Source organism: Anomalospiza imberbis, chromosome 1 (genome assembly GCF_031753505.1).
Source record: "Anomalospiza imberbis isolate Cuckoo-Finch-1a 21T00152 chromosome 1, ASM3175350v1, whole genome shotgun sequence".
Lineage (NCBI taxonomy): Eukaryota > Metazoa > Chordata > Aves > Passeriformes > Viduidae > Anomalospiza > Anomalospiza imberbis.
Window position 1 is genome coordinate 77,529,041 of NC_089681.1, and position 26,308 is coordinate 77,555,348.

General features: G+C 35.7%; 1 protein-coding gene across 6 annotated transcripts in view; it reads right to left on the reverse strand.

The window, feature by feature from the left end:
• CDH12 (cadherin 12) overlaps positions 1-26,308 on the reverse strand; it is a 537,195-nt gene that overhangs the window by 6,719 nt on the left and 504,168 nt on the right. For 5 of the 6 annotated variants that reach the window (XM_068197278.1, XM_068197266.1, XM_068197271.1 and 2 more), the window contains 3 exons: positions 10,150-10,286; positions 3,398-3,519; positions 2,672-2,789 (listed from right to left, as the gene is read on the reverse strand). In XM_068197278.1, the coding sequence (XP_068053379.1) occupies positions 2,672-2,789; positions 3,398-3,519; positions 10,150-10,286 (377 nt within the window). Of the gene's footprint in view, positions 1-2,671; positions 2,790-3,397; positions 3,520-10,149; positions 10,287-21,221; positions 21,796-26,308 lie in introns of those variants that run through there. The other variant, XM_068197305.1, reaches the window with a different exon arrangement.

Below are 26,308 nucleotides of genomic sequence, written 5' to 3' on the forward strand. Positions count from 1 at the left end.
ATATTCTGAAGTCTGGGGCTTCTCTTGGGTGCAGCATAAGAATACCTGCTGAAGTATCAGACCATCCATGATTTTCAGATGTATAGAATAGCATGAGGATTAGGGATCCTTGATATATTTAAAAATTTTAAATGCCACCTTGATTTCTAAAAGCATTATTTGTACTACAGTGAACAGCACTGTGTCCTCAAAAAATAGAAAAAATTGCTTTCACAAAATTCCTGCTTGTTACTAATGTAATTGCTAACTTAAAAGAAAATGGTACTTATTTTTAAAAGGTTTCTCTAGACAAAATAAGGTTGTGTTACTACATCTCTAAATTGTGCACAGAACTGACCTTTGTCCACCTTTTTGGCAAACAAAAGGCAGATGATACTGCAAGACAGGGTTTTTATTTGGACAGATTTTTTTCTAATATCTCTGCAAATCATCGACAATGAAAAATGTTTTCATTGGGTTTTTTTTGTTCCTTACATTGTAAAAAATAGCATATTTTTTATTTTTCTTTTTTTTTAATAAGTGCTAAGAAGTGCTTTTAAAAGTTTATATCTTGGAGGTTTCCACTTTTTATCAGAATATTGCACTTGTTTTTATAGAGTAGTGAAGCTTCATTAACAGATTACTGAGATCCAAAGTCACCTCAGTGTCAACATTACTGTTGACACTATCAACATTACTGTTTAAACAGGGAAATTTAATTATGTAATAATATTTGAACAATTTCCTCACCAAACTGACATGCTAAATACGCTTTACAAAAGCTGTAATTATTATATAGTAATTACTAAGTTTAAAAATTAAACTTAGTTTACTAAGTTTAAAAATTATTTTGATTATTTAAATCTTAAAATTATCTGAGAAGACTTTTTTTTAAAGCAGAAGTTTGTTATTACTTACAAAAAAACCAAACAACAAAACTTGGTGAAGTTAAAGGATATTTTAAAAAACAGACAAGAAATAAAAAGAGAAACTAAAGCTCTTATTTTAAAGAAATCTTTACCCAAAAAAATTAAAGGTATTTAGAAATACATAGTATTTATGTTCTAAGACTATATAATTGTGAAGATTCTACCCATATGGGCCTTGAACTATGTTCCAGAGCAGACTAATGCTCCAATCTTCCAGAAACAGAAGTAAGGGAACCTGGACCTGTTGTCAAGTCATCCTTCCTATTCATTGAGCTGTCTGTCTGAAGAAAACTGTTTGAATGCCCTTCAATAAAATAAGTTAGATCTACACAGTTTTGGTTTTATAAGATAGTATTGTTCATGTCTACAATATTATGAATGGTTTCACTGAATTCTCTATTTACAAATCCTCAAGTGATGTTCTTGGCTCATTGGTTCAATCTTTTTAACTATCTATGACACACAAAGATAAAAGTCACTATTAAGTTTGGGAATAAACCATTTTCATTGTATCAGCCTCACAGGAGAGCTATATATAAAGAGAAAAAAAGCACAGTTTGTTTTTTCAAATTTATTTCTTACTGATGTTTCTTCAGGATTAATAGTGCTTATGTTGTTGGCTTTATTTTGCTATTACATAACAATGTCAATAGTGCATGGCTTCAAAAAAATGTGGGCTATATATATAATTTAAATACATTTTTTAAAGGCTAAAAAGAAGGCTTTCGCAATTTTATTTCAATTGGTGTATTATTCATTTCTAGCACTTTTATGGGCTTCGGTCACTTAATTCACAAGAAAGGAACTTTTACTTCACAAACGATGTAACCTCAAATTTAAATTGAAAACAACAATTAAAAAAGTAAGAATTATATACTTAAATTGAAAACAACAATTAAAAAAGTAAGAATTATATACTTTTTTAGATAGTGATACTTATAACCTGCCCAGTCGAATGTTTTTTAACTTTGTTGGATGGCTTTAGGTGCTCTTTCTTTGAAGTGTAATTTAAATTTAAAGATCTTCTAATAGCTCAAATACTTCTTTTTCTTTTATTTGATTAAAGTAGTTAGTGGTGAAAATTTACTACAGGTTCAGTTTAGCTATGTCTGTTCACAAGACTACATCCTTGAAGATGCTTACAGTAGGAAAAAAAATATTAATTTTTTTGTCTTGTTTTTTTCTTTGCCATCTAACAAAAGAGTTCAAGTTAATTAGGAGAAAAAAGTATATTCAGTTATGACAAAAATTGGAAGAAGAATCAGGGATGTCAGTTGTATAAATTTCCAAGTTATTAAGGGTGTCCTACTTCAGCAGCTCTGTCCATATTTAGAACTCACTCTTCTGCAGGACTATGTATCCTCAAAAAAACACAATATCTGGGTACTTTGAAAATGGTTAGCAAAGTCATAGAATTTAAACAAGACAGCAAGAGTGCCTTGTTTAAAGGTATACCTGCATTGGCATATGGATTCTTCCTGAGATATTGAATGATAAAAGGAAGAAAATAAAACAGGTAGCAGTGTTTTTGAAGGCCTGTAGGGAAATCTCAGCCTTTGGTGTTCTGACAATTCCTGCCCCTAAAAATAAGAAAAGGTGCAAGACCTGAATTTATATTAATATAAGTCCCAGAGAGTTTAGCAATTAGAAATGTCAAAGAAAAACGTTAGGTCTGCAGACACAACTGTAATTGAAAGTAAACATATTTGTCATTGTAACTACAGTCTGCTGCTCTGAAAGAGAGTTATGGGTAATCAACTTACTTCTGTAGTCATGAACTGTGAAGTTTGGTTTGTTGGAAGCCTCAGATGACAGTTTGAAGGAAAACCTTTGCCCAGCTGGTGACAAATCCTTATCTGCTGCAGTGATGGTCTGTATCACCTGAAACCAGATTAATTCTGAAGTCAGTTCATTCTTCCAAAAGAAGCAGTTTTGTAGAAGTACAAAGTGAACATCAAACCAAACTGTTGAAAGTGAGATCTTGCTGGGTTGCTGTCATTCCCTTAAAACACTGCACATCAGAGGCAAGAAGTCTGAATTCTATAACCACCAGAGAACTCAGAAGGTCCTGCTTTGACATATCTGATAAAAATCAGAAATATTTACTGTATATTCATGGTATTTAATATTTATTATTTCTTTAAAATGCTAGTGATGGCTTTGGGTTGAATGGTTATGCCTCACTTTATCTGCTACTACTTCTGTCAGTTACAATCCTTTAAGAAAAGGGTTCTTTCTCCTCTCATAGCTATTAAATGCACAGTAAAGGGGGACTCAGGCCCATGTAATTGGAAAAATTAAAAAAAAATATAGACTGCAAATTGACCACAAAAGTCAAAAAACAGAATTCCAACATGTATTTCCAATACAGACATTTTATTTGTAGAAGAATTCTGCCCATTATGTACTTTTTAAACCCAGAAAATTCTACTGCTATAAATAATAATGAAAGAAAAAGCAAAAGAGCACGTATCACACATTTGAAATACCTGTCCTGGCTTGGCATTTTCACATACAGATGTCTCATATGGAACTGAAATTTCAGGAGGAAACTCGTTGACATCCAAAACACTTATTATAACATTGACTTTGCTGGTTAATAGTGGGTTACCTATAAATAATTTTAGAAGAAAAACATTACATTTGTTGTCATCACCAGACTCATAAGCTGTCATAGACTTGTGATCTCAGAACTGTGGCTCCCAAAAGCCCTTGACTTCCATTTATTTCTGATTTGAATTAAGAAGAAAACAGAACCAAACTTATCAATTTGTATTTGATCCATTACTCTTCATCAGTTAAGGAATCAATCAGTGTGATTATGTTTATCAGAGCATAAATGGAAAAAAAAATGAAGTTGTACCTGTTATTAAGAATGCAAACTTTTCTCAGATCACTTTTCATTAAGCCTGTGGAAAACACTTCCAATGATTAAAACTGAATTCTGTTTTCCACATCTAAATGCAGAAAATCAATATTTATTGCCTAGCCATCGTTTCAATCTTCAAGATATTAAGGAGGCAAGCAGAGCATACCAATTTAGAAGACAGAGAGAAAAAAGATATGGAAAAACAAAATCTCTCTGAAAGCCAGACAGAGCCAGTGTTAAATTTAGCAATGAAACACACACAGTTAGCATTCAACTATTTGGCCATGTTATGGAAGATATTTCTTTAACTGCAAAAGTGTTTGCAGGCAGCAAATACTTTTGTGCAAAAGAAATGTTAAACAACAGTATACACCATGTTTCTTTCCACTGTCCTTCCTCTATAGATAATCTTCATCAGTCACTAGATGCATTTTGTAAACAAGTTTACTAGCAAAGGCAATGTCTGACAAAACAGAGACACTAGTACAATACAAAGCAGAAAATGTTCTCTTTTACTTTATGCTGAGACCTCCTGCAAAATAGTTAATACCTGAAAAATAGTATAGCTGGTGAGTCAAAAGTATAATTATTTTATCCTTTTTCACTTAAGATGAGTGGCAGAAACAGTTAACTGCTGAAAAAAATCTATGCTATAAATCCGGGTTTTGTAGGAATGGCGACATGGGATCATGTTTAAGTACAAGAGGAGCTGTCTTGAATCTTCAGGAATAAATCACAGAATACAGAATCATAGAATGGCTTCAGTGGGAAGGAACTTTAAAGATCATCTAGTTCCAAGCCCCCTGCCACATGCAGAGACACCGTCAACTAGACTAGATTGCTCAAAGTCCCTTCCAACTTGGTCTTGGACACTTCCAGGGATGGGGCACTCACAGCTCCTCTGGGCAACCTGTGTCCGTGGCTCAGCACCCTCACTGTAAAGAACTTCTACCTCGTATCCAATCCAAACCTACTCTCATTCAGTTTGAAGCCATGGCCCCTTGTCCTGTCATTTCATGTTGCTGTCAAAAGTCCAGCTTTCTTGTAGGCTCCTTCAAGTACTGAAAGGCCACAATTAGGTCATCCCCAAGTGTTCTCTTCTCCAGGCTGTAAAAACTCAGTTGTTTCAACCTGTTTTCATAGGAGACATGCTCCAACCCTCTGATCATCTTCATGGCCCTCAATGGACCCTTAAAATTATTTGCATTGGACACTTGCTTTGCAGTTTATATAATCCTTGGCTTTGTTTATAACTAACACAGCACGGGGCAAAGTTTCTTCATGTTCTTACTGTAAAAAATTTGCATTCTTTCTTCCTTATTCTTAGGAACTACTAAATGCAGTAGTAGTTTCAGGAGATCTCTGTCAAAACCAAAGCTATTCCCCAATAATTTCTTAGTTATATAGGACTAGCTGCAAGATGAACTTTGTTTTACTTATTTATGAGTAGTAGGTAAACTGACCAAGCTATAAACACAGCTTGGAACCTAGAAGACAACAAAAATGCACTACCCAGATAACACTTTTATAGTCTCTACCTATGAATTTAATAGAGAAATATTTAATATTTAATAGAGAAAATATATAATGACATCTTTTTTGATTCTCATTCATTTCCAATTCTGCATCATCTCTACTTGCAGAATGTCTCTGTGGAGGAGGGCATTTTGCAGTACAATCAAAGACACAGTTTGGTCTAGCAGCTAGGAACTGGACATTTATTCTTTAGGTGCCTAAAGAGCTGGAAGAAATCTAGATCACTTGTTCACAGTTGAATTAGTTCCTTTGTATAATAAGAAATAAAAAAAAAATATTAAGAAGTTATTTTATTCAGTAGAGGGCAAGACCTCTATAGAGAGAAAATCACTGAACAGGTGAAATTCACACAGCTACTGGGAGAAACAATCTGACCTAAAACTTGCCTCCTAGCAGTACTCACTGAAAAGGAGACATCAGCTGACATGGAGAAACTCAGGTTTTGCTTTAGATGTTTTTGTGTGTCTGTGTTCATTTTAAGGTACAACACTGGGAAAAAGGGGTTCAGGACATATTCTTCAAACAGATTAGAGATTAATGCATTGCCACCAAAATACAGGCATAGATGTCCATTTCTTTTTAGGAATGTATTCACAGTGTCTTTCCAATAAAACTTTTGAATGTATTCAAAATTTATGCATCATGAACATGAAAATATCAGATGATTTTGATAATTCCTGTTAAATATGTCAGTTTCTTTAAGAATTTTTTAGCTCATATTTTTGTAAACTATCTTATATAAATTACTTTTTTCTGCTTTTTCCAACAGTTTAGGTAGTATGTGACCTATTTTTTTAAATTAACAAAAGGATTTGACAATTTTCCCCCTTAAAATCACAATAGGATAGCATGCTCAGCAAATATATATGAATATAAGTATGAATTTTACATTTATTTCTCACTGATGGTATCTGATTTATTCTCTGTGGCTCTTTGAAAGATATATTAGAGGCCAAAATCTTCTATTCCTAAGTATTTTAGCAAACTAGAATTTTTCCTTGCATAAATGGTCTAGAAAAGTCAGATATGAAAGTAAACAGAACCACCAGAACCTAAGATGAACCTATTTCAGGTTTTCATTTTGTTTATATGATTTTCTTTCTGGTTTGCACTGACAGCACTATAACTACTTGTGTATATAAATGAAGACTGCAAGAAGATTGTGTACAGCTTTGAATTCATATGCAATACCAAAGACCTGTAATACTTGATGTGAACAAGCATGAAGAATTGCATTTAAAATACTACTTTGCAGACTTGACTTCCATTTTCTCTGGCCTTTGGTTGTTGTTTCTCTCAAAATCAAGTCTTCATGAACCATGTGAACACAATTGTTACATACATACTACTATCAGTGAGTGAGTCACTAAAAACATCTGCTTATGCCTTTTAAACCCAGATTACACAGATGAGAAGATAAACTGGTTAAATCATGAGCCTAGAAATTATGAAACTGATTTCATGTCTTGATTCTGCCTGTAAGAGATAGGAAAATTAATTAGCTTCATTAATTTCTTTTATCAACTTAATTAATTAGCTGACTTCATTTTCCCTTGTTTTTCCTGTCTGTAAGACAGTGACCATCCTGCTTCCTTTTTTTTTGCTTGATTGACACCATTTGTCAGCATCTTAATGATTCAAAGCTATTACAGCAGTAGAAAACGTAACATTCTTTGAATAATGAACTTGTGAAAATCCAAGGGATCTGAGAAAATAGATACTGACTATTGAAGAGAACTGCTGATTCTTTAATCCCAGTTATGGCACTCAGGAGAAGATCAACTCCATCTTGAGATTTAAGGTGAGGTTTCTTTAACATTCTCAAAATTTGGGCCTAGACATAGGTGAGTTTGGAAGATGGTTTGGACAGGAAGGTTTATTACTTAATTTTTTCCCTTAAATTATGACTTGAGGATAGGAAAGCAGAAGTAAATTCTTGTGCATTCTATCTCCTCTTTTGTAAAATGGAAAAAACATTTCTATACTAGGTAATTAGGCAGAATATGGAGGAAATTTTAACACTGGACTGTGATTTTTTTTATGCCACTATGTTCTTATAGCAGCTGTTGGTACAGTTTTAGCCTGGGGCAACCAGTGGTCTTGTGGACAATTCACATGCATGTGTTGGGAATTAGTAAGGGCAGGGACTACTCTTAAAGGATTGATTTACATGTGGGGACTCTGGAAGGTAAGAAGACATATAAATAAGCCACTTCATGCCAGCTGGCCTTTGTGCTTAAAATGAATGAGAGCCATGCTCAATTTATTAGTTTGCATAGGTTCTGTGGCATCAAAAATGTTCAGAAACAGCAACCATGCAGACTACTAGAGTGTTGATTTATTCTAATTATAGAGAAACAAAACAACAAGCTAAAATGAAATATAGTCACATAATGAAGAAGAATACAGAGGAATTGGGAAGTGAAATGGGGGGAAACAATGTGAGTGAAACATCCTTCACCTGCTCAAGCACTTTGTTCTATATAAAACCTGAACTTTATATTTATGAATGGGTTAGGGATGTTCTGCATTCAGCTGTCTTCTCAGCATGTGTGCAGAGCAATCATCCATCTCCTGCTTAAAAAAATCTCCTTTCAGGGACAATTCAAGAAAAAATAGTTTGCAGAATGACCATTAGGATGTGTCTAAAAGGTGTGGGAGATGTTGTTGCATTTCTCTCACAATGAGAAAACAAAATTTTAGCAATTATGTTTTTAAATAATATAATCTGACTGCTACTATTTATGAATCTACTTTATTCTTATTTTATAAAGATATATTATATTATGTTTATAAAGATATATTATTTTTTTTTCCTTATAGAGAGATAAAGTCACCAGGAAGTGAAAATACTTAAATAACAATACTGTCTGTTCTTTTCTGAAGAAAGTTGATGCAGTAATTTCAATATTGGGCCACTTCTTTATATAGTCATGTATATGTCAAGGCATTTCTCAGTGTGTTTTTCCTGTGATAAGGGATGACAGTTGCAGTTTCTATGTCAGCACTGGACAGCAATTTTTTGTATCAATATTTCTTCAAATATAGCAATTTCCCCTCAATCTTTTTCAATTTTTTTCTCTCTAACCATTATTTTTTGCTTTGTGCAGTGTGTCATCCCTCAATCCTCTACCTTTCTTCTATGCTCTTAGTCTGACAATTGCACATAATGTTTTGACAATTACTGTAGTTCAAATCCTCCTAAATTTTGCCAGTTACTAGTATAGTAGAGGTATGGCAATTGTTACCATTATAAGTAATGGTCAATGTATAAATATTTTGGGATATGCTGCAATAAAGCACAGATATGTTTTAGGTGCAGATTCTTAGCATAACAATTGATAAAATTGGGGATATCAAAATATATACGATTTGCTAAAGCTCTGCTTAAATGTCATATTATTATATATATGTGTCCATGGACAAATAAATTTCAGGACTTTCAACATCTTTAATTACTCTTGGGAATAATAAACAGATTTAAATCAAGTTTACTAAAACTGTTTCCCTTGCTGCAGGAAAAAAAATTTACAAATCTCAAATGTCCTTTGCCCACTTCTAAGCCTAAATAGTTAAGCTTTACTGAAACATAGACCATGATGAGACCTTCTTTCTGCATCTATCTGCCTTTTCGTTTCTCTGGAAACAAATTACAGTTCTGCGGGTTTTTCTGTGAATATACACCTGCACATATATCTCAATGGACTCAACTACTTCTGACATCTTAGGCTTCTTTGTTAGTGTATGTCTTTTCCAATCTAGTGATAAAATTCAAGTGTTCATTTGACTGGTGTTCTCTTTATATTTTCAGGTTCCAAGGAGTGAACCCATCGTTCTTTTTGACATAACTATAACTGAGAATTTAGGAGTTTTTTTTAATCTGAAATAATATATACCATCTCTGCTTCCCAAATCTCCCTCTTCCTGTTAGTAGCATGTATTAACTTTTGAAGACTCAGCCAAGCAACACATTAAGAAAAACTTATATTTGCTACAGAAACTTGCCTTTTCTGACACATAAACAACATAGAATGAATAAGAAATACATCAGAACCCTCTTCTACAGCCTATTGATGTCAACAGAATGAATTCTGTGACCTTTGCACAACTGCTAAATGACCAAAAGACTAGTATTCAAAGCATGAGATACATCCATGAGAGTTACAGTTGGACAAGACCATGAATGAGAAATGTCACACACATGGATGGCAATGAAGAAAGTTGCAGGTACATAATATAGTGGAAGAAGGGACTTCTTATTAAAAAAAGGCTATGAAAAAGACACAAAGACAAGAAATGAAACTATCTCACTACAGATCACATAGGAAAAGAAGGGGTTAGGCATAAAATTTTGGGCAGAGAGAAGAGATAAGAGCAGAGATTCAGCACATTGATTAGTTCATATAGGGCATTAAGTTTTGACTTACTTTTAGTGTACTTTCTATCTGACTATCAAATTACTCTTTACATTTTTCTACCTTCAAAAAGCACATTGACTGACCTGTTATTTGACTAACCTAATTTCATATGAAGTGTCTTACAAAATCAGAAATCAGAACTGGAAGGCACCCACACTGCTCCTCCTACTCTCCATGCTGACAAAATGTTTTTCAGCTTCTAAAGGAATTGACATGAGTTCTGCTAGCAAACCATTATTAAAGAGGGCTGATTGAACATCACAATTATCCTCATGAGACTGGGAAAACGATATTCATTGAAACTTCTTAAATAAATTCTTGGCAATTCAAGTACTCTTAAAATTATATTTATACCTGAGCATTATATTCTGAGAAAAACACCATATTAGCATATTAATTCAGTTTGTGTCATACTTACTAACTTTACTTGCAATTATAGAGAAATTGTATTGTGCTGTGCTTTCTCTGTCCAGTAATTCATTCGTAGCAATGGTTCCTTCAGTAGTGTCTATTGTAAAGTAGCTGTCCACATCATTCTTCCAATCCATGAAGTATCTGTATGTGAAAAATATTAAAGAAAGTAGATGCAAACGTGCAAAGATTACTCATTTATCATAGCAGCAGTGTACCTGCCTCAAGTTTTGTTATTTTTCTCTTCGTAGCTATTACCATCCTTGCAGGAAGAAGAAAATAAAGATTGTTTTGTTTATTTTTTTTTTTTTTTGCTGGGTTGGAAAGCTCAAGGGGAAATGGGATAGAATAAAAGGTTTAGTACTCCTAGTGTTCAGATTATTTGAAAACTTTGAAGTCCCAAAAAGTCGATGCACATCTTCTGTGACCCTGATTACTTGTATCAGCCACTTTGGAAGCACTATACTGGCTTAGAGGGAAAAAGAAGAAAAGGTATGTGAAATAGGGCTTGAGGTGTTTGATGTGATGAAGAGTGTGCCAGATCTGGTCTCTTTACATCCATTTGTAGCTGCAGTGGGCTGGATATAGCCTCACAAAGAGGTACCCTAAAGGATTTTGGCAGATTAACAGCAAAAGAGATGGAGAAGAGTATGCTTATTCCCACATATATATAGAATCAATAAATTGCACTTTGCCTTTGTGAAGAATAGGCACCTTTCACTGGACCTGTGAGGAACAGGGAAATACCATTGTTTTGTGTTGTTTTGTTTTGTTTTATTTTGTTTTGTTTTCCTGAGCCCTTATTTGTCAAGACATATGAATATAGAACAGATTTAAAACTAGAAAAGTTTATTTATTTCTTATTTTTCTCTAGTGAGGAATAGAAAGCAGAGATGTACCTGGTAACATAGCTGCTTAAAATCAGTGTGATAACTATCCCAAACTCATTTCCCTTAAATGCTAATTAATTTGAAAGTCTATTTTCACATTTGATGCTACTGTTTGTAGTCATAACACAGTAATATATTTTCTGATGCAATTGCCTCCAGCTACTAGTTTCCTTTTCATTGTTAGTCTCTTCATACCTTGATAGTGTTTCTCAAAAACTAGGCAGAATGAAATTGAGAAAGCCATTTGTGAGCAGCAGGCAATAAGAACAAAATGGCACTCAACAAGTACATTCAGGAGATAATAAAGCCTGGAGTACAACTCCTATGACACCTTATTTCATGTAAACCAGGGAGAATTGGAATAAAAGCAGCTTTTTCCATGTCTAATTAGAGTTATTTATGTATTTAATATAGAGGGAATAGAATGATAAGCACTATGTTTACTTCTGTAGAAGGAAGCAATGGTAGAAAGGAATATATGACATATTCACAAAGAAAATATTTCTACTTGGTACTAAGAATGCCAATACCTCTGGAAGAGTTTAAGAGTAAAAAAGCCACAAATAAGGTCATGTGCACTTTTGGAGACATTTTGTTCAATCAAAATCACAAAAATATTTCTATCTGTAGATGAAATAGGTTATTTCATCAATTGACAGGCATCATTACCAGTTTACAGCTTTAATTGAAAAGTCTCAGAAATGGTTTCCTAAAGGCAGCATGTATCCTTTTACATAGTTGAGCAGGCACATTTTCTTGAATATGATATTATTATATACCCATATTGGTAATTTCACTCCCTCTGTTCAAAATTTGCTTGACATTAAAATTATGAAAAATATATAAACCATTTATTAGAAATATCATTACACGAAGATACTCTCTCAGGAGCAGAAAAATTACTCTGTCAGGCTTTGCATGTTTAATAAATTATAATTTCTTCCAATATTAAATACACAGCAACACACAAATAAATGAGTTCAAAGCATGAGAAAGTAACTTGGCTTTTATTTCCCCTTAGGAAGATTAACTTTGCCTGAGTATTCTGCACATTGCAGTATGAGACAGGGAAAAAAATACAGGAGTTAATTTAAAGCACCATGTAGAGGATGATCTCCTTCACTGGAAGCTTTGAAAGTACAGAAAACATATTAAGTGTTTTCAAACTGTTGTGTTTGAAGTGAAGGTCAGGCATGAATAATTGTAGTATCAGAATCTGATAGTCTGTCTGGAAGCATTCACACAGGTGATTAACTTCATGCACAGGCCCAGTATGCATATTCTTAAACATAAGCATCAACAGGATCAAAGTCCATCATAAGCACTGCAAGACTAGCACTACTCCTGCTGGTACTTCTGGCAGAATTCCTTGTGGCTTCCATGGAAATGGGAATTGAATTAAATTAAGCATATTGTTTCAGCTCCTCTCATTTTAAGAATCTTCATATCCAATTAGACTACTGAAGGGAGAGGTATAGGCAGAATTATTGGAGATATATTGTCTAAAAGAGACAAATTAACAGGAAAACCTGCAAACAAGCATTCATTCTTCCTCATTTCATTGGTTCTCCATGTATAGTACCCAAGAAAACATACCTAGCAGAAAATCCTCTTACAGGGAGATCTTCTCGACACAGAATTTCTCCCAGGTACATCAGTAAGTCTATAAAACTTAAGAAAAGTGGGAATGGGATCTCATCTATCTGGTCTTGAAATGGAAATTTTTTGGGATACCCCAAGGGGAGGTCAATTTTGGCAAAGATCCTAAGAAAATGTAGTTTCCTTTTATAGGCAGAAATCACTCTTTCACACACTGATGTTCAGTGTGTGATTTTTTTGTAAATAGAACAGCAACAGCTAATCTCTTTCTAGGGCCAACTGCATAGCCTGAGCTCTGTCCTTAACATGGAAGATATGCTTTGAAGATGAGAAGAAATGGGAAAAAAAGTCTCCAACCAGAAAAATCAGTAACTTTCCAGAGATAAAGCCAGATATCTGGGCCATAAAGCCTGACATTTCTTGTGAGATTGGGATACACAGAGGAACATTGTTGAAATACTGGTATTAGGACAGCTGTCTAGATCTTCCATTTATGGTCTAGCAGTTTGAAGCAACTGAGGTTGGTTTTTTTGACTGCTCAGAGTGCCTGCAAGACAGACCATGGATAAGTACACTAATCCTAAGAGGCATTTCCTTCCTTGAAAAGTTAGGGAGAACATACTTGTTGATATAGGACAAAGCAGAATTATTTTTCAGAAGCCCCTCTACGGGCCTGCCTTGCCACTCTCAGTACCAGACATTGATATCATTCATATTCACTGACAGTGAAGAAATTTTGACGTGTTTGTCTCCTTGAATATTCTTTCCCACAGAGAAATGTATTCCAGATTATATTATTGAAGACAGGAAGTGTGTGGAAGGATATATCTTTGCTAACACTGTCTGAGTTTTCTCAAGAATAGCTGCATTTGGACATTATGTAGGATAGAAGAGAGAGAATGGAAATATTCCGTTTATAAAATTATAAGATTCAAGCCTTTAAGACTCAACCAGAGTCCACACTGACCTCTTAGGAGCTCCAAGAACTAGGGACACTCACCCTAGACAGAGAGGCTGCATGTCCCTCATGAGCTCTCACAGAACACGCCCACAGAAGAGGGCTCACCTCCTTCCAAAGAGAGGAGGACAACAAGGAAGACTGAGCTGACTCTTGCTGCAGCACAGATGGCAGTGCTTGATGGAGTGCTATTGAATACATGAATGACAGCAGGTCATCCTTGTGAGGATAACAGGAACTTTGAGCCATCGAGCAGACAGCTGTAGTGCCTTCAGACTATTATGTCATGAATAAAAGAACTGGACAGCTGTCCTGTGCTGCTGGAGAAACCCATGTGACAACATGCTCTGAAGTGATGGGAGGTGGCAAGAGGCTAAGGAGGCTGTGAAGCTTAGGACTCAGGATGCATTTTTGGGTCTTAAAAATGTGGAGGGGAAGATTTCTTCTGCCTATCAGAGAAAATGCTTGTTCTTGATATTATGATCGTGTAATTTAAGCCAGGAAATGAACAAGGTAAGACATCTAAAAATGTGTGTGTTTTAGATGAAGAGAAGACTGCTTTAAAACTACACTGTGAGGATTAAGGCAAATTGCCAGAGGTAGAACTCAGGACTGACTTTAAAGAGTGCTAAAGCACAGACAATAGATCAAGTGAAAGATAAAAAAGGCAGTGGAAATATAAGATCAGCACAACCAAAATTAGGCATTTGAATGTTAATGGCTTATGATCATTGTGCCTTTGTGCTCAATAAACATTTCCTTAAAAATTGCTATTGATTTTTTTTTTTTTTTAGTTTGAAAGGGAGACATAACCAGGTGATAGAGGAGCTTTACAAAAATACTTTAATTTGTCTCAGCTCACACTTTGCTGATGTAAAGCACATTGCTTACTCAAGTACTAGTGACTTAGAACATTGGGAATTTTTAAGAAAAATATTGCAAAGAAAGGTAAAGGATGAAACAACAATTGTCTGCAATGTGATAGATCACTATTTGTGTATATGACCTTAAATTGTTTAAACTGCATTCACTTTAAGTTTTATTTAAATATTAAACTGCAACTAAATAAAATTCAGGGTCTATGATAACTTGGGATATATCTATATACCACCCATCATACCAGAAATAATAAGCAGTAGCCTAAAAACATTAGGAACATAAATGAAAGCTACAAGAATTCAGTTGGATATTGTGATCAGTTTATCTATAATTAAAGAGATGAAAGAAGCATTAAAGCAGGAATGGCAAAAGGGATGAAGGACTGGATGAATACAAATGAGATTCTAGGTGGGATGAGATTACCTGAAAGCCCAAAGAAATTTTCATTAGTATAATAATCGTGTGTTTGGCTTGAAATTATTAGATCTCTGCATATAACTGGATGTTGAGAATATGACACCTCTACAATACAATTTCTCCTGGGCAATATGTCAACAGGTAAATACAAAAAAATTAGAGGAAGCTTACAGAAAAGCAAGAACCACTGTCTTGGGTCTAGGAATTTGCAAGTTATAAGGAAAGATTAAAAGAATTAACATATTATTAGCTTGGATAAGAGATGAAAAAAGGGAGACAGGATAACAGCCTACAGATAACTGAAGATCTTCAACAGCAAAAAAGGGGAGGGTAGGATTTTTTTCAACACAGATAAATGAAAGGCCAAAACTCAGAAGGGAAAATTTATGTGGTGTAGCAAAATCTTTCTGTCAGTGATGTACATTGTGCTGCACACCAGAGGAATGACAGAAGTGCTGTCACTTGGTACTAAAAAGGCAAGCTGGGTAATATAATAGAGACTGTGGAGTAAAGGAAATTTCTAGAAAGGCAGAATGATAATCCCTATAGTTTCTGTAATTGTAAAATCTGCTAAATAGGAAACAGTATCATCATACCAATCATAGTCATCATAAGGTGCAATTACAAATAAAGTATAACACTGGTTTTCAGGTCTTTTTAAGATTGTTGCTAATAAATTTAGTAAAACAGGTAAATCACTCCAACAATGAGAAACAAGAAATTTAGACTTCAAGTCAAGCCTGAAAGAATTAAAAAAGCTAGAGAATGCAATGTGTTGAAGGCCACAAGCTACATGTCCTCAAAAATCCCATCTAGCCACTAAAATTTCCTTCCTGCAATTCTAAATCCATTCACTGAGTTACCATTGTGTAAAACTCAGACAAATCTTATTACCATATTTACATGCATAAATATGAGAAACTCTAAGTCAGAACTTTATTGCTCTTCTCAAAGGTAAGTGCTAAACTCTTCTGCTGGTTACTGGAAGTATCTTCCATTTCAGTTAACACAGTAATCTGACTATTTATGACTAAATAGGATTGTTAAATTATCAGTCTTTCTCAGGGCTACAGCACTTGAATCAGAATTCTATTGATTTATTTTCTTTTCCATACCTCCTTTTGATATAAAAATTACCCTTGACTCTCTTTCTTATGGTTTTCTATTAACTTGAAAATGTTGCTTCACACAGTTTTACAGGAGCAGAAATGCTAAAAAATCTTTTTTCTTCTCTGTGCAGCATGGTAATATGAAATAAAGTGTCGTGTACTACATGCTCAACAGTAACAGGCAGGTTTTGCATATCATTCGTGTTGTCCTGCGCTAATACAATTGCAATAATTTTTAAGTGCCCTTTACACTGAACAACCCATCAGCTATTGTGTTGTATGCATACACACTATTATACATGTGAAATATTAGATATTTTTAAAAATAAAAGTACTTGTTATAAAAAAGTACTTGTTATATAAAGTACTTTGATAAACTCTGTTAATATAAAATATTCTAAGAAATAAATTGCTTAGTATAGTGGAAATTGATAGGACTTCTTTTGTGCAGAACTCCCAGTTTTAATACCCTGGTTTCAATAATGTGATATTCCGCTTGAAGGAAGTAAATGCAATCAAATTTACCTGTTTTCACATAAAATCATCATCTGATGTATTCATACCTGTCTTGAGTTGGTTCTTACATAGTAGATGCTGTTCCACTAGGTTGTGGGGTATTTTTTTTGTTTATATGTTTTAAATAATTTATTAAGCCATCTCCCTTAATGACAGAAGACATTTTCTGTACCTTTGCAGAATATCTTCAGAACACTGCTGAGGCATTAGAAGTCAAAGCAAAGGAAACTAGGACTGGTCTGCTGTCAGATCATACGCCTTCATCATGTCCCTTCAGTAATCCCATGGATACCAAGTAGATCCCAGGAGAACCCTGGGATCAAAAATATGTTGGTTTTGTTTTCCTTTTTTAGAAGGAATACTAGAAATTGAGGATATTTAATAATAAACAAGCAAGCAAACAAACAAACAAACAAAAACCCCTCAATGGAGAATACCCAGTTCTATCTGAAGTGTGAAGAGGAATCAGCACAGTCACAGGAGGGCTTCTGCTGCTATTCCAGGTTAAGTAGCTATCTCCTATCCTGACATCCCTTCCTGCTTTGAAAGAGCATTATCCTGTGTTCTCTCAAATGCAATTTCCTTTTCAAATGAAAAGGGAGCTTTCATAAAAATGTAGTTTGGTTTCAGCTGCTTTGTGACCTAACCAATGTCACAAATGGGTCATTGCTCATTTGTGCTTGCCGAACTGATGTCAAAAGCCACCTGAAGTGTGATGCTAAGTTTACATAATAAAATACAACAAAAATGAGCAGCCAATGTAGTTGGTGTAACTTGCTCTAAGTGCCTTTACTGTCATGTAATAACACAAAACCAACAAGGGGAGCATACACTGAACATTTTTAGAGACATTACTTTGTTCCAAGGTAGCAAAAACTAGAGATGCCTGTGTGGGTGATACTAAAGAAGTGGCAGAGTTGTCTTTATACCACATCACAATTGACATACCTAAAAAAATACATCCCCAATTTTACTGACATACTAAAACATTTCTGTCAGTTCTACTATGATTTTTCATTCAGCATTTCACACAACAAGCCATATTCCTACATGATTTTGCAGAGATTTTCAAATGTACGATACACTGAGGTAAAGCTTTTGTGATAGTCCAGGCTGAGTGCTTTCGAAGATCCCAGTGAGGTAATGTTTCTAATCTTTTAGGGAGGATAGTTTTTCATTAGTTAAAATATTTTGGCTTAAAAAGCAAACAATTCTGGAATTAGTTTGACAGAAGCCCAAATATGTTGCTGTCTCTGTACCTTCTTCCAAAGGAGTTCAACAGTGTAATTTCTCAGAGTGCTATCCTGTGATCTGTATTTCAGCCTTCCCACAATGAATGTTGTCTATACTGCCCATCAGGTGATGATGCTTAAGAGAAGGACGAAGGGATTGTTATACCTTGGAAGAAGGTATGAATGCGTCTTGTCATTGTTCCATGCGTACCATTTTCATGTATTTCATGTAACAATTGATCTCCCACAAGAAAAGCACAATTTGAGTCTTTGACATACTATACTACCTGATTGGGTTCACAGTCCTTATACGTGGCTCCCTACTTCTGTGATTTTAATCAGGAGGTAGAAGGTTTAGTGATGTTAGCAGTCAGTATCTTATTTGGTCTGGAATGAGTAGTATCAGTGCAAATAAATTACATTTTGCTCCTTTGGAGAAGATCAACCATTATGCCAGATTAATTGACAGGAAAGCAGTGGCTCCAGACAGTCAAACTAATGATGGGTCAGAGTCAAGCGAGGAAAGCTGTTAAACTTTTCATAAGCCTTATAAATCTTACATAGGAATTTTAGTAAAACATGGTAGGTAATTATAGGAATTAAAATGTGCTGCAGTTCAGTTATCAGCCTTTTCAAACTGCCAGTTCTGCCTGTCTACAACTTCCTGTGATTTCTCTTCCCTCTGCCTTTAAAGCTTTTGTTCATTTGCTTATCTGACCCTCCAGTCAGCTCCACTGTCTGCTCTGCATTTCTCATTACCAGCTGAGTATCTTATCAAAAGCTGTTGTCATTTGGAAAATGCATTGTTTTTATTCAGCCTCAACATCATTTTTCCTGCTTCGTTGAGCAGGCAGAACTGCAAGACAGCCAGGCAGAGGGAAAGATTTGTCCTGCAATTTAATTAAGTCTCAGTTTTTGGACTGTGAGCAGCAGTAAAAGGCATATTGGACTTAACACCCTCACTCCTGGTTTAGCAGTCAATACTGCTATGGTGGGAAAGCAGTAGAGCGCTTTCTATACCAGCACTACACGTTATAGACTCTGAATATCATTTCACCCTGATTTGAAAGGTGTACACTTGCCCTTTGCCCTGCTGCCCATGGTCTGTTCGCTCCCCTTTCATCCAGTCCATAGCAGGAAGAACCTATCACCTATCACCAAGGTACCCACGTACCAGAGGGCACATCTCATGCTTGGTGAAGAAGAGAAGGGCTCTTGCTTTGCTGGTTTTGGTGGGGAAAGAGCATGCTGTGATGAGTGTCTGGACGTATATGAGTATCTCTACTAGTGGGCAGAATGAGTATAGAAAGATGGAGCAAGTAAACCTGAATAAAAACCTCAACCCTTAAGAAGGCTGAGAGGGTGAAAACAGGTGCTATGACTCCATCAGATAGTCTGCCTCAGTAGAAGCCTAAACTTTATTTTGCACTTGGGTGCATCTGACATAAACCCCAAAGGATAAGATAGAGGTGCTTCCTGGGCTGCTGTTCCCATGGCTGGCCTGGAATGCTTTATCTTCTGATAAAGTGCCAAGGCATTAAATATCATAAATAGTATAAAGGAGAGCTGGCCTACTGGCATATATCTAATATAAATAATCTTTGATTATTTTCTTTTGCATCAAGTAAATAAATAAATATTAGCTCTGTTCTATATCTTTGGGAACTAAAATCTGAACAAATACCTTACATGTTTATCCATTTAAAAAATGAAGTAAAATGCTGATGCTGAGATAATAAAAGGAAAAGCAAATAAAATAACCATGCTGACTCTAGAGAAAACTGCAGCACACAGTAAAAGATTTATTGCTTGCTTAGATCATCAGCTGGGACTTGGATTGTCAGCTGGATCTACCAGGGGAAACAGTGAAGTCAAGAATTGGAGGCTTCTTTGTGTTGCTTTGAAGCTGATTTGGTGAAGTGCTTATAAAATAAGAGATTATTCGTAGCAGCTCTGATGCTGCAGAGCTGCTGCATTTTCCTCTTTTATTTCTCCTCCACAAGCCTCTGATGTATCAAGGAATGCAGAACCTATAGAGGTCAGTATAAGTATGAAGTCACCTTTTCAAAGGTTTTATGAATTTCATGAGGACACCAGGCAAAAGTTGCTGGATAAGCATCTCCTTGCTCCCATTTACATACTGATGGTCTGACCTGAGCAACATCAGGTCCCATCACTTATTTCTAAAATTGGTTCATCTCTCCTCCTGAGTTGAATTTCTGTGCTGTGTTTCGTTCACACAATTTTCAGATTTATTTTCTAAAATTATCTTTTGTTATAGATCTGTATTCTTACTATTTCAATGAATGCTAACAGCAATTTTTTAGCCATCATAGATGATTACCTGCCTTTATTTTCCACAGATTCTGTTCCAGCTTATTAAAGATGGATGTCACAGAATCAGAGAAGGGTGGAAGTTGGACCTCTAGATGTCATCTGGTCCAAGCCCTCTGTTCAAGCAGGGATACCTAGAGCCATTCATTCAGGAACAACTCCAACTGTTTTTTTTTTAAATATCTCCACAGATACTCCACCACCTTCCTGGGCAATCTGTGCCAATGCTTGGTCAACCTCACAGCAAGAAGTGTTTCCTGTTCCTGATATTCAGAGGAAACCTGTGCTTCAGTTCATGCTCACTTCCTCTTGTCCTGCCTCTGGACACCACTGAGAAGTTGTCTCCATACCCTTTGCACCCTGCCTTCAGGTGCTCTTATGTGCACTTTGTGCATTTATAACTGCTAAGACCCTCTTGAGCCTTCTCTTCCCTGGACTGAACATTCCCAACTCTCTCAGCCCTTTCTCATAAAAAGAATACTCCAGTTCCTTCATCATCTTCAAGGCCCTTTGCTGGACGTGCTTCAGTACGTCCCTGTCTTTCTTGTACTGAGAAGCCCAGAATTAGTACACAGTAAAAGTAGAAATATCTGAGATCTGTTTGTATCTACAGTCAGAACATAACTGAAACTTCAAAACACTGAGATCTCAAAAAGTGTAAAACTCTCAAAAACACTGTTGTTTAAACTTTATTCTTTAAATTGAAAAAAACAAACAAAGTGCAAAATAGATAAGAAACCCTGTATGCAATAACTATTTAAACATAATAATATACTTGGGTATTTTAGGACAGGAAAGTATAGTCAATGCTTACAAACAGACCTAAAGGACAAATTCAGAAGGAAAGGACTTGGAATCTGACTAGGTTGCAGTGGTAGTTATCCTTGTGGAAAGGGATGAAAGACCTTAAATGAAAATATTGGGAAGCTTATTTATTATTCTATACTAATGAGATAGCTTCATGGTCAACTTGGGATATCAAAGTGCAGATTACCAACTAACACACTTTCCTGTAGCACATAGGTTTTTCTTAGACATAGTTTTAAATCCTGAGCCCTCATAATTCTCTGTCAAGCCCTGAGAGGTTCACCAATTGAGGTGATATGATAATGCCTGTAGCCATTAAAGCTCTGTTTTAATCTCACAATTGCTTTCTAGAATCCTTGAGAAACTCATTCCTGAAGAAATTTGAAATAACAGTTCTTGATGAAAAATCAGGAAGACTATTATTTGAGGTAAAATTACTGTTTGTGCCTCTGGGATAAGAACTGGCTTTGCAAAATCACATCACCAGGTGGTACAAGTGCTGTGAAATAAACCAGAAACTATTATGAACTATTATGATCATATTGTTCCTTTCCCCTCACTTTGGCTATTTAGCTGTTCTCAATTAATTTAAAAGCTTTCCTTTCCAGGTTGTTCTTTGCTTTGGATCTGAATGCATAGTTCCTGATTTTCAGCATCCACTTCCTTCACAAACAGGCCATTCACTGAGAGCTGTAGTCCGTAAACTTCTTGGGTTTACACATCTATTTCAGTTCAATCTCCTGACTGATATTTTATAGCATAATATGACTGCATATGCCAACAGAAGATCACTTGCTGTTTTTCACAAGCTTCAGTAAGTTGATGAATTACTGACTGTAAATAAAGGTAACTGGCCTCTCTCAGTTTTAGACTTTGTTTTCAGTTGCTTTTGACTTGCTGAAAATAATATTGCACACTTGAAGTGCATCCAGGAATTAATCTAGGAAAATTTATACAAGTGAAATGAATCCCACCAGTCTTTTATTTGGGAAGGTCTGATTTTTCACTAGAATGGTCTTTCTGACTTGTGCCAGAAAGTATTTACCTTTGCTTCATGTTCCTGACAGTCTTGAGAAAACCCACACAGATCAAAATGTCAGTCTGCATGTGTCCCAAAATTGCAAAGAAGGATTTTTAATGCAAAACTCTATCTGTTTCCAGTGAACCTGCTGCAGCATCACAGAGGACTAATAAGTGACTACATTTACTTCACCACTGATCATGTGGGATCACTTCAGCCTTAAGTATATAGATTTAAGATTAAGGTTAAGGCAAATTCACACCTTTTATAGTACCTCCAAGCTGATCACTGAATCAAGGTACCACAGACCCTGAACTGATACAACTGAGCCACTTACCATCTGAGCTGTGATAATTGTCTGTGTGCTCTTAATCCATTGCAAGCATAAAATAAAATGTAGTAATTTAAACTACCATGAAGAGGATTGCCATAATAATTTATTATTCACACTTTGTTTCATGGTAAAGGAAAAATAGAGACTGTGCTGCTAGAAAGCACTCCTATTGATGGACAATTTATACACAGAAGAAAAAGATTTTTTTCTGCCTTCTGTTTGAAGAGAATTCACTTTTCTGTCCAGTTCATTTAAACCACCCTATCGCTGAGTAGGAAGACAGGTCATTCAAACCTAGAGAATGACAGAGCAGTACATGGGACCATAGGGGAAAATCTTACAGGAAAAGGGTGGTGGAGTAAAGGATGTGATTGCTTGAGTTCATGAAGACAAGTTTAGGAGCTAGAAAACAGAGAACAAAGGAAGAATTAGAAAGTAGGGAGCAGTGGGAGCCAGAAATAGGAGTTAATTGTCGTATATCATACCCAGCATTGCTGAAAGGTAGGTAGATGGAGATCTTGTTGATTATATGATAGCTTGGTGTTCACTGGGCCAAATGAGAATGGAAAGGAGAGGAGAGGATGGTGAGGAAAGATCAGATGTTCTGCTAAATGTGGCATTGAAGTCCCTGGGTAAGCAAGGATAGGTTAAATTCAATCTACACAGGGACTCTCAGCCAATGTCATCCAGTTCTAAATGCAGATGTATCACTGGCCAGAGAGCTGGATGGAGCTAAGACCTCAACCAATCACATGTGTAATTGGAGCTCCTATAAAAGGAGCTGGAGGAATAAACTGGAGGCTGTTTGTCACATGGAGCTTTAAGGTATGTGTGTATTGTCTGTGTCTCCAGCCACCGACCCCACGGAATACTGATAATAAACATTATTGCTAAAGATATACCTTGGGGTTCAGAGAAAATGTTGGAAGGAATCTCAGTTTCTGTAGTTTTCAAAAGAAGATGAAGTAGCTGGAACAAAGTGAAATAAATATATTAAGACACTGAGATCAAAAAAGGTGACTGTCCTCAGCAGAAGAAGAGGATAGAGCAGGACACCAATGAAGCTAAAGGGTGATGGTTCAGCAGTAAAAATACAGAAACCAGCCATGGGAGAAAGAAAGACTGTGGAGTAGGAGACTGCTATTAGACAGAGCATAAGAGATATAAGAAAACAACGGGTTAGTAGGAGGACAGAAAACTATACCAAGGCATCTGTAGCAGAAACTGAGAAGTAGTTCTGTAGGATTTGAATTAAATAGTTTGGATAAATTAGAACTTGGAATAGAGATTTTAAAAGTGGGGGGTGTGTGACAGGGATTTGATAAAATGCAAAGGATGGAGTATAGCTAAAATTGCAACAGAAACTGACAGGAGGCAACAGAGCAAGGAGTGTGCAGAACCACCAGAGCAGCTGAAAAGGAACCAAAATTCATGAGTCTCAACATCTCTTATCTGTACAAAACTGACTTGTTTCTCTCCAGCATGATACCATACACAGAAAAATGGATGTCCCTTAATCTGTTAATAAATGAAGACGCTTAAGGTGCTGGAACTAGATGTCCCACATTTGCTATATATGTATGAAACTGTAAGATACATTTTGTCACAGGGTGGGACTTATTTTTTGAATAATAAGTAAATTCAAGAAATGCAAGCACAAAAAAGTTGGAAGAATTATGGGACTGAAAAGTCAAACTCTTACATACTTTAATTCATCTTGTTGGTGCTTGTACATTAAGATATAGTGTTCTAGGATTCCGGAAGAAATCTTTATTTTCTTAATCTTAACATTACAAGGTATTTTTCTGGGCAAACCAAACCTATCCATAAAAGTGTATGGATCATTATGAACTAGTTCAGAAAAAAAAATAAGGCTTTTCCTTCGGAAGCACATGCATGGAAAACAATCTTATCCCTGAGTTACTGAGGACAGGACTGACCTATGGATAGTACACATGGCTTTTTACTTTAAAATCACTGTTTCATGACTCTTGACTTGGTCAAGAAAATGCACGGTCCCCACAGCTTTCCTGCTAGGAGTGGTTCTTTCAGTTCATAATGCAAAACTCCTGAGTCAAGCAGAGAAGACCTGAAGGACAGTGTTTTGACACAGAATATGAAACCCATTGTTAATTAGAGTTGTCTGGGATTCACATCAGGGACAATAATCCTCTTACACTTTATGCTAGAAGATCATCTCCATGGAAATCTGACAACTTCAGACATGTCAGTGCAAAGTTGTTGAACTTCTCACACACTGTTGGACAGAGCTCACTAGGAGGTACTGCAGATAATTCAGTCTTGCCCTCCATTTCTGCTTTCTTGTTATTTAGACAGTTTTGTCTATAACATTCATGCTGTATGGACACATAAAACAGTGATTTTTAGGAAGTCCTAAAACCCCTTGTTCCAGAAGCACAAGGATCTTTACCAAATACTTGCAGAGTTACAAATTAAAGACCTTGCAATATACTACAGGACAGCAGCTATTTTTCCTCCCAGTCATCTTCAAACTGCCGTAAACTAGAGGACCCTGAGAAGAAAATGAGATCAGAGCTGTTTTTGCAAGTGCTTTGGGATTTTTAATGGCCAAAATGTACATAGGACTTTACCTTAACATGTTTCTTGAAGTACTATGGATAAAATGGGAATAGACAAAACAGATCACTTGAGGCACATAAGCTCCAGAATTAACACAGTTTGAAAATTAGGTGCACTGGGGTAGTGTTTCAAAACAGCTGCAAAGCCAGTCACCCTTGCAGGTGTTGAATACCTGCAGCTCTTTTTCTCCTCGTGCTTAATTTCCTGTTCATTACTAATTCTATGCTCTGTGTCCTTTCACTCCAACATCTTTAGCAAATATCTTCCTACAAAACAAACCTTTTAAGGCTTCTGACTTGTCTAAAAATTTGATACCAGTAACAGAAGAAAAGAGAAAAATAATATAACCTTCACCATTTTCAATGTCCTTCAGCAAAATATTTTTCTTTAACGGCTGAACCCAGTTTTCATCCTTAGTCATTATCTCCCCCTTCCTGATGTGTCTAACATAACAGACATAAAATTTTTGTCTGATAACATGGATTTAGTTGCTGGAAAAAATACTGTTTCTTTTCATGTGAGCTGCTCTAGCTTGCATTGCTCTCTGGAGTTTTGCCTTCTGTTGCATACAGTGCAGATTTTATCCTAGTCTTTATTATTTGGCAGAATGCTGACTATTTATTTTTTCTGTTACGGACTTCTTAATGGGCAAACCATGCCAGGAAAACATTTCACAGAAAATGAATGAATTTGTAGAGGAACTACAATGAGTAATTGCAGTATTACCAGCACTATCTGGTACTTTGTATGGGCTGTGTCTTCAAAGAGCATGACTTGCTTTTCCCCATTTGTTTAGAGTGCATATTTACTCAGAAGTTACTTGGACTCTTTTGCAATATGATGAAATTGATGAAGCCATTCTTTAGCTCTATGAGATCATCTAGATTTTAAGCAGCTAACAGAGCATGATTGGTTAAGATACAATAAGAACTTGCAAACACATTTAACACCTTCAAACTCATTTACACTTTTCTAATTTATGGTCTTGTTTTGCTGGTTTTTGTATGTTTGTTTTCATTTAGAGGATATAAAACTTATGAAATATTGAATATTTATACATTGGTGTATTGATTGTGATGGAATTCAGTAACAGGTATAATTCGCGCCATTTTTTTGCATTATATATATATATATATAATATTAAATAGTTGTTAAAATGTACCCTTTGGCATTAGAAGCCCCCCCTTCTCAGGCAAAACTAAGTGTGTGTTGAAACCTTATTTACAAGCAAGGGGATGTGGCTCGCCAGGAGATGAGCCTTATCTAAGGTGATATGTAGACACCCAGGCGCTGATCATCGCGTGAACGACCCGAGATGGACATCAGGAACATCCCCCCGGGCCGATACATGTGAATACTCTGTTCCGGTAAATTTCATCAAGAGTTTCCATGACACCAGACTTTGAATTTCTCTGCCTTGTCACCGAGAAGGAAATCTCATCAACTTATGAGACTTTGAATGAAACAAA